This window comes from Magnolia sinica, chromosome 8, assembly GCF_029962835.1.
Source record: "Magnolia sinica isolate HGM2019 chromosome 8, MsV1, whole genome shotgun sequence".
Lineage (NCBI taxonomy): Eukaryota > Viridiplantae > Streptophyta > Magnoliopsida > Magnoliales > Magnoliaceae > Magnolia > Magnolia sinica.
The window spans coordinates 24,235,664-24,252,056 of NC_080580.1; the positions used below are offsets into that span (position 1 = coordinate 24,235,664).

The window sequence follows — 16,393 nt, forward strand, 5'->3', positions numbered from 1 at the left end:
TCTCTAATTTTTTCACTGAAGTTTTGTGATTTAATCCAACTCAACCCTATAACATCTCCAGTGCTCTGTTGATGAGGCTGATTGCAATACATGCAAGTGATTTGTCAAACCAGTGTTTTAAATAGCTTATGCTACGTAGCATAGCCTAGTTTTGTGCTACATTGCTCATGAAAATAGCAAGTGACCTGCAGCTTACACTACAAGCTATGCGATACACTACGTTACCTATGCTGCATGCTCTGTAGTGTCCGCTACATGTTATTTTTCACTTAAATAAGTAAAGATCAATTAATGTCTTTAATGATTTCCTTTTGTTACATTTGGCTATTTTCACTAAAAATTAGTAAATGTTTTCAATGATTTTAGTGAAGTAATATGAACAACAGTATTATATCTGTTCCGTTACTGTTTTTATCTTTATATTTACTCCTTGCCCTTTTTTTTTTCCCTGAAATTTTGATTAAAAATATAAAAGTAGCAGCTTCCGCTTCACACTTTAGAGGGGTAAACACTACATGTTATTCCCTATTTAAAACACTGGTTCAAACACTCAAGTGTGCATTTATGTATTTCTTTGTTAAACTTTTAAAGATAACTTAGATACTTGTGAACTAACCAAACTTCATATGATTATGTTTGGAATTGGACAGGCTGACATTGACAACAGTGGCACCATAGATTTTGGCGAATTTCTTGCTGCTACAGTGCATTTGAACAAGATGGAGAGAGGAGAATTTGATATCTGCTTTCTGTTTTTTCGACAAAGATGGCAGTGGTTACATAACAATTGATGAACTTCAACATGCCTGCCGTGAGTTTGGTTTAAGCGAGGTCCACCTTGATGATATGATCAAAATAAATTGATCAAGACAATGTGCGTCTCTCTCTCTCTCTCTCTCTCTCTCTCTCTACTATTTCTGGAATCACAAATTTATTTACTGTTGCAGATCTTTCTCAATATAGTATACATTTTTGTCTCTTTGGGTTTTCACTTCCAATCTGGAAAGAACTGCTAGACTATGGTGCACATTTCCACCATCTTAAAATCCAGACCATCCAAATTGTGGGCCCCATTTAGGATAGAGCATACTCTAAATGTTACACTGATTGGAATTGGATGATCCTAGCCTTAAAATGGATGGTTAACACAAAAGGGTCGTAGTAATAAAACTGCATCTATTGAATGGTTCATACCTTCTGATCAGAGTGATTTTTGCAGTAGGCTCCATCCACTGAAAGTTTTGGAATTCTGGATTGACATACAAGATTTCAGTTGTGAATTATCTTATGTCCCCTGAAATTCCATCTGTTCTGCATGTATTCCTTCCCAAGTGTTGCTGAATTTTATCATTTGGGTGTATATTTTCAGGATGGCCAGATCGATTACAGTGAATTTGCTGCGATGATGAGGAAAGGCAATGGTGGCATTGGGAGGAGAACAATGAAAAATAGCTTGAACATCAACTTGGGTGATGCCCTCAGAATGGCAGACCACGCTCCCTTGTCGAATCAGAAGTGAAAGCGATCACTTTCTTTATTTATAGTATAACTAGGAAATACTTAATGACTGAAAGAACATGAGGGCTAAATCTTCTAATGTTCATTGCCCCAGCTATTGTTTACATCACTTGATAACATAGCAGGATTCAAGCTTACCTCGGGATGTTTTTTTTTTTTTTTTTCACACCATAAGTTTGTGTTTAAATGGACTTTCTAATCATTCGCGCAAATGACCCCGATGTCGAAAAATTGGTAGGCTGATGCTGGGGCACGGAAGGAGGGTGGCGAGCTTTCCCACCTGTAAATCGAAGGTGATTGAACATCATGCGATGGACTGCACATGAATCTGTTCTTGGGATCTTTCTTCCATTTTTCATGTAATCTTTGAACGAGTCTTTGCTAAGGTTAGGTTTCCTACATGCTTTAGGAGTGTAATCTGTGATGTGTTGAGATTTGTGAAATTGGTTATTGTTAGTATACGAGAGACATTATTATAATTTCTATCAGGGCATGTACTACCATGGTAAGAAATCCCATTATTGTAATTTATTGTCTTTTTCCTAAAAACTGTAGGCCCTCGCTACAGCTATTAACCGTAGCTTTTACGTACGTTAGCCTATTGCTACGATTAAATACAAATATAATCCGTAGCTATATGTCTTTTGAGTTATCGAAAGTGTAGCTACGGATTTAACCCATATGATTTATTCGTACCCATATCTTGAAGGCCTATGATACGATACCATTGGTACCATGTACTACGGCCTTTATCCGTAGCTTTTCTACTTTCTCTGTTAGTGTTAATTAATACAATCTGTTGCATAAATTGTATTTTTGATTTCATATTAGTGTTAGTTAATATAATCTAACCCGCTTCGGTACAAAATTAGTTAATACTAACACTAACAGAGAAATCATAGTATATACTAATAGAGAAAGTGATATTAGTGTTAGTTAATACAATAGACATGTGATATGTTGGCAAGAAAGATAGTTGCATGTGAAAGTTCACAATCACATGCATCCCATGAATGGAAACTTCACCAAGAAGCAATGTGTGACATGCATCGACTGAACCCAAGCGCAGTTAAAGGAGCAGAAGTTATGTCCAGTGAGCAGCCCATAGTAGAAATTTTTCCAAGAATCATAAGAATTCTTGCTTTGGATATGATTGGCAAAACGGAATAGTAATGCCAACCCCAAATAGTTGGGAGTTGGGACAAGGCTATAATGATGGGTTGAACACAATAATGAAAATTTGCACATGAGGTGCGCATATTTATTAGCTTTGTTCACCTGCAGTAATGTTCTTCTTCACACCCTCGAGGACATGGAATGACCAAAGGCAATGTAAACTACTTAGAGTGAGGCAAAGCCAAGCTACCATTTACTAGCACCTCCAAGACCTCTTTTGGTACAAGATTGTTGTTCTTCATATTACTTGAAGAACATGACTGTACACTGTCATAGTTCGCCATGAGAGTATTATCTTCTTCATCCGATAATTCAACTAGACAGGCCTCTTCTAAAGAATGTGAAGATGTCCCATGATCATGTTCTGTATTTGCTGGTAATCCCAGAGATTGCAAATAGAGTTTCCTACAATCTGAAGTTCTATTGAACCAATATAACAAAAATAGTAGCTACATACAAGGCAGTCAACCTGCAAAACATAAGAAATTAGTAAGCGATATGTATATATGAGAGGCCAATGTAAGAAGAGTGAGACTAAACCACTGCATGACCTCCACACTCGTTGGATGGCGGTTACTCATCCACCATACACGTGGGACATGGCATATATGTATTTCAATGCCAACCACCAAAATAGTCAGCCCCGCTGTGGGTGCAGCAAAGCCCAAAAATCACACCGAATGACTGATCTTAACCACACATCCAAAAATCTCACTTTACCATCCGCTTATGTCACACTTGTACTTTCCCTTGCCTTCCCTAGTTTACTGTCAATCCAAACACACCCTAATAGATCACAAAATGTAAAAGATAATCCTCAACATTGAAAAGGCAAAGCATGATCTACGAATTGTTTCTAGCATCATTCGTGATGCCTTTTCTAACTTTTCCAATTTTTCCTGTTTTCTCACACACTAGTAATTGAGCACAAAACTTTTTAGACCCAGTCTGCAAAAAACCATAATCTTCAGCAAAGCATTGGAATGCAGCTGCAATATACTATAACAGAACTGTACTCTATAGTATATACTGTACCGAAGCGGGTTAAATTGTATTAACTAACACTATAACAGAAACTCAGAAACATTTCAAATTAGATTGACTGGGACTCTTCCCTCTCAAAGAAAACCACAGCAGAAACCACCCTTCCCATCTCCTTATGAAGCTTTCTCACCCCTTCAAAAATCTCCCACAAGCCTTGCAGGGATGCCTGCCCCTCTAGGCCTTTTCAATGCTACCAGCTGCATCTTACAAACCCATGAGAGGTTTCCCATACATCACTACCACCACCACCATCATCCACACCATTCATATCAAATGAAAGATGGAGCTTACATGCTTGGAGGGGAGAATAGCTGTAGCTCTTCTGATGGGAGCTGCAGCCAGATCAGCCACAGTAAGGAGAATGGTCTACAATATGGTGAAGGTGAACAGACGGGGGTGAATGACAGCTATTTCTATGGTGGGTTGGATGAAACCCAGTAGATATTCAATGGCTTCAATGGGCCGTGGGGGATAAGTTCCATTAGAGTATGGTTATGAATGATAGCTTTTTCTACGATGCAAGTGCAATGATGTTGAAGGGAACAAAGCCCAAGGGAGGGATATGTACAACTGACTGTAAAATCATAAATTGGATTGTTCCAGTCTATGAAACACAAGGGAAAGCACAAAATCTTGCAATCATACCAAGTCAATTAATATTCTCACTTATTTACTTCTATGTATGTTATTAGAAAAAAGAAAATGTTATTCAAAATTTCAACGACCTTAAAACACCGATCAACAATAGTTGAATGTTTCACTGTCCTTGAAACATGCACGCAAATATTTTATAATAAGAATATGAAAATTGAAAAAAAAAATGCACGTTATTGCCATGAAAATGAAATCAATCCACATCGTCGACATTAAGAGTAGTGGATGCTTCAATCTTCCGTGATCTATAATAGGTATCTTCTTAGTAAATAATTTCAAGTTATTCCTGCATACAAAACGACCAAAAAAATGTAGTTATCAAAAGGAAAAGAACATATATTTAAGTTATTGTTTTCATAAAAGGGTTAGAATTCGTACATGTAGCCGATGGCGCAAGCTTGTAGACATTTAAGACACCATGCCTTTGGTACTGATCAATCTAATCATGTGAGATTATATAAGTACGTGAAAATCGAAAGTATATATTAAGCATTCATTAATAAATGCCTTGATAGTTATTTTTTAATTACCTTGATTTAACATCCTACCACGACCCTGTACTATATTTTTTCCTCTTGGCCTACCAACTGCTCTTCCCTTTCCTCTTTCAACGTTACTGCCATAACTGTGGAGATAATGAATGTAGTTTAAAATAATGCAATGTATGTAAGAAATCAAATAAAAATACAAGAAAAAAATATATACCTGGCTTCTTCAGATGCATTATCAAGTTGGTTATATATAGGACAATTTCGTTTATCATGCCCAATAACCTACTTGTTACACCCACGACATAACTTACTATTCTCCTCCCTGCCAGATTTAAATCTTTTACTCGTTCGGCCTTTAGTATTAACAACCATCAGATCAAGTACTATGTAAGAGTTCTTAGAATGTGCATTGAACAATAGATTGCTTTCACCACCCTCAACATTCTTGTCAATACTGGTTTCTTCTTCGACTCCACATTTTTTACGAACATTTGCAACCAAATCTTCTAAAGCTGATAACACAGGTTCCATTATTTCTGGAGTCCTCGTTCCTTCATTTATTAAATAGTTCATCATACGAGACATTTTATTGCGCCCCAAGATGGTTGACTCATCAATGTTTGAAGACAGAGGAGTTGAGTCGCTTTTATTTTTTTCTTTCGCATTTCGTGTCCACCTTTTAAGTATATAATGAAAAGGCATTTTTATGATGGATTCTTCCTTGAACACAACTAATAAATGCCTGCAAACAATCCCATGAAATTCGAAGCTCTGACAAGTACAAGAATCGAACCGTTCATCATGGTTCCAAATAATTGTATACATTTTATCATTCCTTCTATAGTCGAATATATTATATTTACTTAATGGTCCTTCCCTTACTACCAACTTATTAACAAGTAAAGCACTTGCCTTCACCTCTACTTGAAAGTCATAAAATACTTCTCTTGTATAAATTTTTGCCATCTCTATTTCAATATCAATCGAGGTTATTGCTACAGGTATACTATATAAAGTGTCACAATCTGATTTCAACTCATTATGCCGACGTTTTTGTAAAGCGCGATCATATCCTTCTGCAAATTCTAAAAACGTTGACTTATGACTTACAAAATAATCAAAGAAGGCATTCATACCTTCACTCCGTTGTGTCGTTGACATCCCTGCATAAAATGTTTTCTTGACATAAGCTGGAATCCACATTTTACGTATCGTGTACAAATCTTGTAACCATTTATTTTCTTCAAGATTATAATCTACAATCATTTTCGACCATAATGCATCAAATTCGGCTTCCTGATCGCACATATATACACAATTTCTCCAATCAGTGTTGAATGATGGGTTCTCATTAATTACTTTACCTAACTTCTCTGGAAGCTTCTGAACAATGTGCCACATGCACAACCTATGCTCGGTATTCGGAAATACACTTGCAATTGCAGCAGCAATTGCTGGATCCTGATCTGTAATTATGGCCTTTGGAAGCTTCCCACCCATAGCTTGTAACCATGATTGAAATAACCATTCGAAATCTTCAATGGTTTCACCAAATAGAAGCCCGGCACCAAACAAGATAGATTGCTTATGGTGGTTGACTCTGACAAATGGACCAAAAGGCATATCAAATTGATTTGTCTTGTATGTTGTGTCAAAACATACAACGTCACCAAAAGCTTCATAGTCTATTTTTGAAATATTATCTGCCCAAAAACAAGATGTCAATCTACATTCATTGTTAATTTGGATTGCATAAGTAAAATTATCATCATTCCTCTGTTTATTTTGAAAGTAAAGAAGCAACTCTTGAGCACTTTTGCCATGTTTGTCACGCCTTTGAATTTTTAGAGCATTTCTTGCATCTTCATCAATAAAACCCATTTTCTCAGGTCCTCCAGCTTCATTTGTAAAAAAATTTAACACTTTAGCTGCGCCAATACCTGCTTTTCTCATGTTATCCATGACAACCTTGTGAGAATCTGTAAAATGTCGATGTGATCGTAAATAATGAACCTTGCTTGGACTCATTAAATTGTGACTATGTGCTTCCACAAATGTCTTAACTTCCCATCTATCTGATCCATTCTTGTGAACTACAATCTTTGCCTTGCAATCACATCTTGTCATGGCTCTTGGTCTCTTTTTATGATCTGTTGCTTCTATATGCTTGCGATGTCGATACCCTTCCTTAGAACATATAAAACTTCGCATAATTGTTTCACCTGTTTTCATACTATTCCGCGTTGAACCTTTTCGTATACTAAATCCACACCATCTAGCATATTCATTGTAGAAATCATATGCAACATTTTCAGAAATGAACACCATACCAACTATTGGTTTCACTTCCTTGGGTGCTTCTGGAATGAAATCATATGGATGTGAGATTGTTTCTTCATTATGATTTGTCTGGTGTTCATTATGATTTGTCTGGTGTCCATTATGATTCTCTACACCTGCATTAGGTTGTGACTCCATTTCCCCAACTACAAGTTCAAAGTAAACAAAAATTCGGTTAATCAAAAGCTACGAAATAAATATGAGAGCACAAAAATTACTATTTATAAATGAAGAATAAAAAATATATTAAAAAAAAAAAACAATAACAACCCTTAGCTTAATCTAGTGAATCATATTGGCATATTCTGCAAAAGTATTAAATTACTCTCTTCTATATAATTTTAGGAATTGAAATCAATGAGCATGCAAAAAAAAAATATTTAATTGTAGAAACATAATGATGAAGTAACCCTTGAATCAGCCCAATTAATCACTAATCAGGAGAAAGCAATAACTATTCTGTTTTCAAAACATAAGACTAGTGGAAACATGAGAGAGAGAGAGAGAGAGAGAGAGAGAGAGAAATGCCACTGACATATAAAACTTCCTTAGAACATATAAAACTTCCTTAGGCATGTGGCTCTTGGCCTCTTTTTATAATCTTTAAAAAAAAAAAAAAAGCTCAAGCAGGCAACCCAAATGCTACGTTGTCACATGTTGGGCTAAACTTCATTCATACCTCAAGCAGCCAACCCAAATGCCAGGTTGCCACATGTGGGGCTAGCAAACCTCTATCTTAACAATTTGGCTGTATGACCCAAATTGTCATTGGGAGCATAATACACCTGTTGTTTGGGCAGCATGGAAAACAGAACCTGCATTAAATGGGCATTTGCTCTTCTTCATTCTTTTCATTTTTTTAATTCTTCCACCTAGAATCACAAGTCAGATGAGAACTGTTTTGTAGCACATCTCATCACCCTTGGGAACTATGGTCACCCAAATAGATTCCACATGCCTCTCATTCAAGCATTTTTAAATTAAAAAAAAAATAGAGAGAGAGAGAGAAGGTAGTGGAGTCATTTAATCCAATGGTAGAATATGACAGTTGATATGCAGATGCTCAAATTGTACACGTGACATACATTAACTCAAATTAAACTGACTAAATTATCGAACCCACTGTCCTGTAGTCAGTCCCAAATTTAGGTTGGTTGAATAACCTAACCTCTGATTCGTGGCCACTTGTTAGTTTAAACATCCAATAATTGTGTGATCATCAAATAACCAGAATAAGATTTTGAGCCTTCAATTTCGAGATTTGAGGGCAAGTGGCCTGATTTAGGAAAATTTTGAGAAATTTCAAATTTTCCAAAATTTCTACCAAATTACTTGCAATCTTACTCTCCAAACATGAATTGAAACATGGATGAGGCCTGATCTACTGATTTATGATGTTTTTGTGAAATTTCAGGAAAAAATTTATATATATACATTCTTCATGATTGCAAATTCTTCATGATTGCAAATTGATGGTTATGAGAAAACATGCAGCCACTCCACATTCAGAAAAAAAAAACCTGCATACAAATTATTCTTGTTGATGTTAATGGAACTTGGAACCCCGGCCCATGGCTGTGGAGAGTTCTGTTTGTCACAAAAGCTTGACCGCATTATTGCGGAATCACCAAAACATGTGTATTGTCATTGTCCAAACATTAGAAATATATCAAACACATGATCCAGAGCATCTCAATCTGGAAAAAAAAAACCAAAATACAAGGGCCTTACCTGTAAGGCTCAATCCGAGGCTGCACAGCGTGGTGGTAGGGGTCTTACTTGTAATCTGAGGCTGCACGGCGTGGTGGTAGGGTATGAGGGAGAGAGAGGTGGAGGCGATCGCGGCTGGCGGTACCGATTGAGGGAGAGGAGGGAGAGAGAGGTGGAGGCGGCCGAGGCTGGTGGTACCAAGAGAGAGAGAGAGAGAGAGAGAGAGAGAGAGAGAGAGAGAGAGAGAGAGAGAGAGATTGGATGTTTAAACTAACAAGTGGCCACGAATCAGAGGTGGAGGGGATCGTCGGAGAGAGAGGGCTGCAAGCGGACGTCGCTCATGGCAGCAATTGAGGGAGAGATAGGGCTGGTATTGAGGGCGACAGAGAGAAGGTTGCAGGGGTTGGGATTCAATGTAACCGGAACGACCGGTCTGCCTCCTTCGAATCCTGTTTTGACGCCCACCGTTGATTTAAAATTGCTGCATCCGACGGCCAGCATTACGACAGCGCTCGACCTTACGGAGTGCCACGGTAAGGTCAAGCGTATAGTACCTTTTCCCTATATATATATATTCACTTTGTTGTGGCCCCACGTGGTAACCATCCACGTTGATGTGGATTGGCTGTGTACGTCACGCCAGCTAGGTAACTGGTGTTGACGTCACAAGCTCTGTGGCCCACCACGATGTAGAGTGGTATCAGCACCGTCTGTGCAGTGGGCCGCTATGATGTATTTGATCATCCACGCCGTCTGTCCGTTTTAGATGAAGACGCCACCATGATGCATTTGAATTTCATTCCATGCAGTCCAACTATTTTCCATCCAGTTGTCCATCACGTGGGCCCCACACCATCTTTATAGCTGGTATATTTACGTCAGTGTCTCAATGGGTCCCACCATCAGGTGGCTGAGGTATTGACATCAGTAAGTTCTATGGTTCCAACCATGATGTATATGTTTTAAATCCATACCATCCATATAGCTGGATGGAGGGGTCCACCTTTGATGAATAAGTTGTATATCCACACTGTCTATCACGTGGACCACACTACAAAAATCAGTGGGGATCGATGGGCTACCATTGAAACCCATTTTGGGATCACAGAACCTTTGGATCAACATGATATGTGTTTTTCCTCCTAGTTCAGGTCCATGTAACCTTATGAACTGATTGGATGGAAAATAAACATCATGGGATGCCCGATGAATTGTAAATAGTAAAAAAACCATTATCTCCACTGTTATTTGTGGCATGGTCCAGATGATCTTTTGATGGATTTAGTTTTGGGAAATGCTCTAAAATGATCTCTAATTGATGAGTGGGCCCCACCTTGATGTGGTATATGTTGGGCCCATATGAGAGGCCCGATTTGATGTATTTAAGGCTCACATGATGCAGCCCGATTGACCCACTTAATTGGCCCATTTGATTCGGCTCGCTTGATTCGGCCCATTTGATCGGCCCATTTGAATCGGCCCATTGGATTCGCCCCACTTGATCGGCCCATTTGAATCGGCCCATTTGATTGACCCATTAGATTCGGCTCATTTGATCGGTCCATTTGATTTGACCCACTTGATCGGCCCATTTAATTCGGCCCGCTTGATTCAGCCATTTGATTCAGCTCATTTGATCGGTCCATTTGATTCGACCCACTTCATCGGCCCATTTGAATCGACCCATTAGATTCGCCCCACTTGATCGACCCATTTGAATCGGTCCATTTGATCGGCCCATTTGATCGGCCTATTTAATTCGACTCATTTGATCAGTCCATTTGATTCGACCCACTTGATCGGCCCATTTGATTCGGCCTGCTTGATTCGGCCCATTTGATCGGCCCATTTGAATCAACCCACTTGATTGGCCCACTTGATTGGCCCATTTGAATTGACCCATTTGATTCGGCCCATTTGATTTGGCTCATTTAATGCAATTGAGACCCATGATGTTGTATATTAGGCCCTTGTGCGAGGCCTTGGGTCCACTATACGTTTGGCTTTATGAGGGTCACTCCTTAGGAGTAATGATGGTTAAATGTCCACATTGATGGGCGATGATGGTTAAATGTCCACATTGTGACCTTCCCTTAGGCCCTTTATTAGACTGATATCGGTTCCAATTGTATAGGCCGATTCCGATTGTCAATTCTGATTTTGATTGTCGAAGTCGATTATTGAGGTCGATTCCGATTATCGATACAGATTCCCATTGTCGATTCCGATTCCAATTGTCGAGGCTGATTGTTGAGGCCGATTCTGATTTCAATTGTCGAGGCCAATTATCGAGGTTGATTCCGATTGTCGATACCGATTCCCATTGTCGATTCTGATTCCGATTGTTGAGGTCGATTGTTGAGGCTGATTCTGATTTCAATTGTTGAGGCCGATTATCGAGGCTGATTCCAATTTGTCGATACTGATTTCGATTGTCGAGGTCGATTCCGATTGTTGAGGCCCAATGAGATGCATATGCAACTCGTATTTGAGGCCCATTGTGATGTGCATTCGGCCCGTGTTTGAGGCCTAATGTAATGTATATGCGGCCCGTATTTTAGGCCCGTTGTGATGTGTATTCAACCCGTGTTTAAGGCCCATTGCGATGCATATGAGGCCTATGTGATGAGGCCCATTGTGATGCATTTGAGGGCCAGGCAATGGAGCCCATTGTGATGCATATTAGGCCTATGTGAAAGGCCCATCGTGATGTGTATTGAGCTCTTGAGTGAGGCCCCTGGTGTTGTATATTTGGCTTTGTGTGAGGCCATGGGTCCACTATATGTTAGGCTCTATATGGGTCATTCCTTGGGGGCAATATTAGTTAAATGTCCACATTGTCGAGGTTGATTGTCGATGCCGGTTATTGAAACCGATTATGAGTATATGACAGCATAACATCATGATACATGCCCATATGCATCATCTGCATGTTTGTTATGAGATGTGGTTGACCATTGCATATGTCATTGGGCAGGTCATATGAGACTCCCTAATAGGTGGAGGTTATCTCACATGAGCACACGGTATACGTAGGATTGATGTATGACTAGATTGTATGACTCCTGCATCTTACATTGTGTGATTGTGATTACTTTCCGCCCTAGCAACATCGGGGTTGTGACCTCCACAGGCATGTCTTGAATTGTTAAATGGGACACCGAAAATGTTGGTTTGAGCATTTGGGTACTTAGGATGTCTGTAGGTGAAAGTCCCTAAACCTCTGAGGCCAGGAGATGCCTCAATGTCGAGACTGAGTGGATATATGAGCGCTCGAGTGCCGAATACTAGGAGGCCGCGTCTCCCACTATGTCGTGGTCGGTTGGGAGGGGGTGTGGCCTTACCCGCCCGAGCGTAGGGGGCATAGCTAAACTGAGTTTGACTAGCTCGTGAATGGGTCCGTTATCGACGTGCCGAGTAGATATTGGCTAACTACTGGTCAGGCGGATAGTAAGGTCTCTTCCACTTGCATGGTCGTGCGTCAGTGGGCGGTGATTTTCTTGTAGAGTGTACTAGACCTCGGTGATGATCCCAAAGATGAACAACACTGATATGTGGACTTATTGAGTAAGAGTTGCATACTCATTCATTCATTCACTATCCACTCGGGCTGGTGGTGCGCAACTATTTGTTACGTGTACCTTCGCAATGGCCAGGATTTCGGTTGGGGCGCACGATAACCTGAGATCAGGAGTCTACTACATTGAGTCTGGCTATCCAAATTTAGGTATGTGACTGGTTTGCATAGAAGTCCCTTGTGATGGACCCCATAGCCTGCAATACTATGTACTATCATCCCAACTTCACTCCAGCTTGGTCATTTCATTCGCATCGCATATTGCATTGCATCATCAGCATCTGATATTTGGCTTACTGTCCCCGCATTGCATAGCTGATCTACATTGCTTCATCAGTATATGATATTATTTTTATTATATTGTTGCATCGCATAGCCTGGATAAGGCTGATGGTATTTATGGGCCTATCAACATTTTTTTGTATTATTTTGATATTGTATGACTCATGGACTTGTCAGTATTTCCGCTTACTCTGATATCATATGATTCATGATTTTGCCAGTATTTTCGATATTGTATGATTATGACATTGTATTGAATACTTTGCACTTACCTTGTGCACACACTTACACCACCCTCTAAGCTTTCTATAAACTTATGCACGATAGATGTGTGTAGGTGATGTTAAGTTGCAGCAGCGTGGAGCTTGGAGCATGTAGCGGACTTCTAGAGCTTTGATTTTTTACATATGTATTCCCCTTTTAGCATTGTATTCAAATGTTTATATTAGTGGATATGTGATGATGATGTTGCCTTTGTGATTTGGGTAAACTTGTGGTTATGCTTATTACAAGTTAAATGTACGTTGGAAAATCCTCCTTGTAGGATCACAGGATCGGAATTTGTCGTATAGACGTTGAGAGCTGAGAATGGGGTACTACGGAGGCTGTCGGCACTGGATTCGGTGATCAAAAATTTTGTGAGCTTGGTTTCTGAGTTTGGGGCATGACAGTGGGTCTTACCATGGGTGGGCCACCTCTCTACAAAATTTTACGATTTTTGGACGATTAAAAGTATTTTAATTAAATTAAGGAATACAATCTGTCCAGAAATTCTGCTAAGTGCAAAATTCATAGACCATGATTGAGAACCCAATGGGGTGTGCCCTGGATGTCCAAAAAGTGGAGAAATTAAATTTAAATCTTCTTACATATATGTAGTACAAGGTAGGGTCCACCAAAGTGGCCCACCTAATCAGAAACTATTTTAAATTTTTAAGTTTCCAAATTGCAATCTTAGTGGAATTACAACAGAAATTTCAGTATGGTACCCATATTGATCCACTCCTTTGGAGACCCAAATGAGGTCAGTTGAGGCTGAAATTTAGCATGCTTATAGGTGGGTCATGTACCTTCAAAAATTATATATCTCTTGGTACAAAAATCCCCACCAAAAGCCCCAAATTCTGGCCTCAAGTTAGCCAAAAAATCTGTCTAGACAAATTTGGACAGCAACATGTAATTGAAAGAAATTAAATATAGACATCATTTAAGATGAGATTTAACCCCCAAAAATCATGTTGTGGACCACCGCAGTGGGCCCCACAAATATCCAGACCTTCTCCAACATCAAAAACCCCTTGCATGTGCCCCATTTAGGTGGATTTTAAGGCCACATGTCTAAGGATGGACCGCCATGGATGGCCAACCTCCATGGATGGTCTGGATTTTTGTTGGTCCACAAGGTGGGCCACACATGCATAATCAGAATGCTAACATCAAAAGAATAAAGGATCGGCCACAAGAAGATTGGATCTGCCACATTGAGGCCCTCTTCTTCGTCAATCACACCACACATTTCATTGATTTACATAATATAACATAGATCAAACACATGCATGTCCTAGAATTAAGATCAATGGTTGGGATACCATCCCAACCATGATTTTAAGGTCTAGATGACCTATCATGCAATGTAATCCAAATAATCCTCTATGATGGGGCCCATAAAGGGAAACCCCATGCATGGGATATGTATGCATGAAATAGGCCTTTTGGCCACATCTAAGGAATGACGTAGGATCTCCACCATTGATTGGTGGGTCATACACTTCCAATAAGAAAGAAAAAGAGATGTAAGAACATAGAAATATAAATCCTACATCATAGAAGTACGCCCACCTTAGATCTCTCCAAACTTGTATCTTCTAGCTCCTAGTGCACCAAGGGAACCATATCAATGGGTGAGATAAGGTATGGATGGTTAGATTGAGAGGAAATAGGGGAAGATGGGGCTGGAATGGGGTGGATGTCCCACCCTCTTTTGCTAAGGAGGAATGAGAAAGAGAAAGGGAGAAATGAGAGGGAGTGAAGAGAGAGAGAGAGAAAAAGCCTTTTAAGCTAGGTAATCATTTATTTCTTGCCTTGGTTAGCGAAGAATGATGATTGCAATAGGGAGTTACAACCAAAGTTCTAGGGTTAGTAGGTTTTCTAGGCTTGTGGGTGGTATTTAGAGGTAGGTAGTGTAGGAATAGGGCTTAGGTAGTGTGTGTTGGAAATAGTGCCAAGAGATGGGACCTACCTAGAAATCTGTGTACACTATCCCTAGGTGGGCCACATGACCATGATCAAGGGCTAAAAATAAAATGCACACAACTTATGATCTACACGTCGATGGATGCACAAGACGCGGCATCGGAACCGCAATGATGATGCAAACTAGACGGCACAGGTTTCAGCTGACCGGACTTAAGGATGACTGCAAACACTATCCGAGGGTCGCGGGTCACCGGGATTTGATCAGTAAGACTGCAAAACCAAGAGAAATGAATTGCATACTTACACACACATGCACACACAAGAACTCGGGTCGGGTCTTACTGATACCAATTGAAATTGTAGTGAGGAGCGCTTTACTTGAAGTGGAAATTGCTCAAGGTGTCCTAGAGGGGGGTGAATAGGACTTTATTAAATTTTATGCCTTATTTTAAATCCTATTACCTTAATCTTGATCTAAAGTGCAATTATTAAGATATCCCTAATTTAACTCTATTGGCTTCTACGCCAAGTAGAAGATTCAATCACAAGACTATTCAATATTAAGCATGATACAACGAATAGTCTAAGATGGAGCTGAAAAATCTTCATCATCAAGGAGGAGATCTTCATCAACATGCTTAATGGGGCTCATCTACTTATCTGTAAGTCGTTAAAGTTTAGAGACCCTATTGATCATTCCTTGTGTAGGATTGGATCACAGGCACATCTCACCCCATATAAGCCCTTATAGGAGACCTCCAACGGGAGACTACATTTGGGTGCTGTGTGTTGACCCTTGCTCTTGTGTAGGGCATAAACTTAGGTCCTTTGTGTAGGTCCTTGGCTTGTGTGGCCTAAACCTAGGTTCTTTGTGTGGATCCTTGGCCTGTATGGCCTAAACATAGGTTCCTTGTGTGGATCCTTAGCCTGTGTGGTATAAAACAGAGGTTGCTTGAGTGGATCCTTTGCTCTTGTGTAGGGCATAAAACTTAAGTGCTTTGTGTTGACTCTTGCTCTTATGTAGGACATAAACTTGTGTCTTGTGTAGGCACGTCTTAGGTACCTTGCGTAAGTCCTAGAGTCAACTTTGTGTAAGTTGTAACGGTTTGAGGTAAACCTGATTTGAAACCTCCATTAGTGAAATCCGGTACACTCATGGGATGAGTGCATCCGCCGGGACACATAGCCGAACCACTAAAAACGACTATGTGTGCGATTGATTCTTGCTTGATCTTGATCTGCAACACTTGATGATGTTCCAATAAAGGCGACGGGTTGGGTCAAGCTTATGTTGGAATCCTACTCTGATAAATGTTTTCCTATTTTAAAGGAGTGATTTCAAGCATTCAAGCATTCAAGGTATCCCAGCTTAATGATTTGGCATTAAGATAGTAGCTGGATGATC

General features: G+C 39.7%; 1 protein-coding gene and 1 pseudogene across 1 annotated transcript; one reads left to right on the plus strand and one right to left on the minus strand.

Moving 5' to 3' along the window:
• Window positions 1-207: 207 nt before the first annotated feature.
• LOC131253109 (calcium-dependent protein kinase SK5-like) lies at window positions 208-2,003 on the plus strand (annotated as a pseudogene).
• Window positions 2,004-2,855: 852 nt separating this feature from the next.
• On the minus strand, window positions 2,856-8,836 carry LOC131254178 (protein FAR1-RELATED SEQUENCE 5-like). Its single transcript, XM_058255181.1, has 4 exons — window positions 8,752-8,836; window positions 6,020-7,369; window positions 5,195-5,434; window positions 2,856-3,106 (listed from the first exon to the last, which is right to left on the minus strand). The coding sequence occupies exons 2-4, from the start codon at window positions 7,359-7,361 to the stop codon at window positions 2,856-2,858; spliced, it is 1,833 nt and encodes a 610-aa protein (XP_058111164.1). The 5' UTR covers window positions 7,362-7,369; window positions 8,752-8,836.
• Between the last annotated feature and the right edge of the window lie 7,557 nt (window positions 8,837-16,393).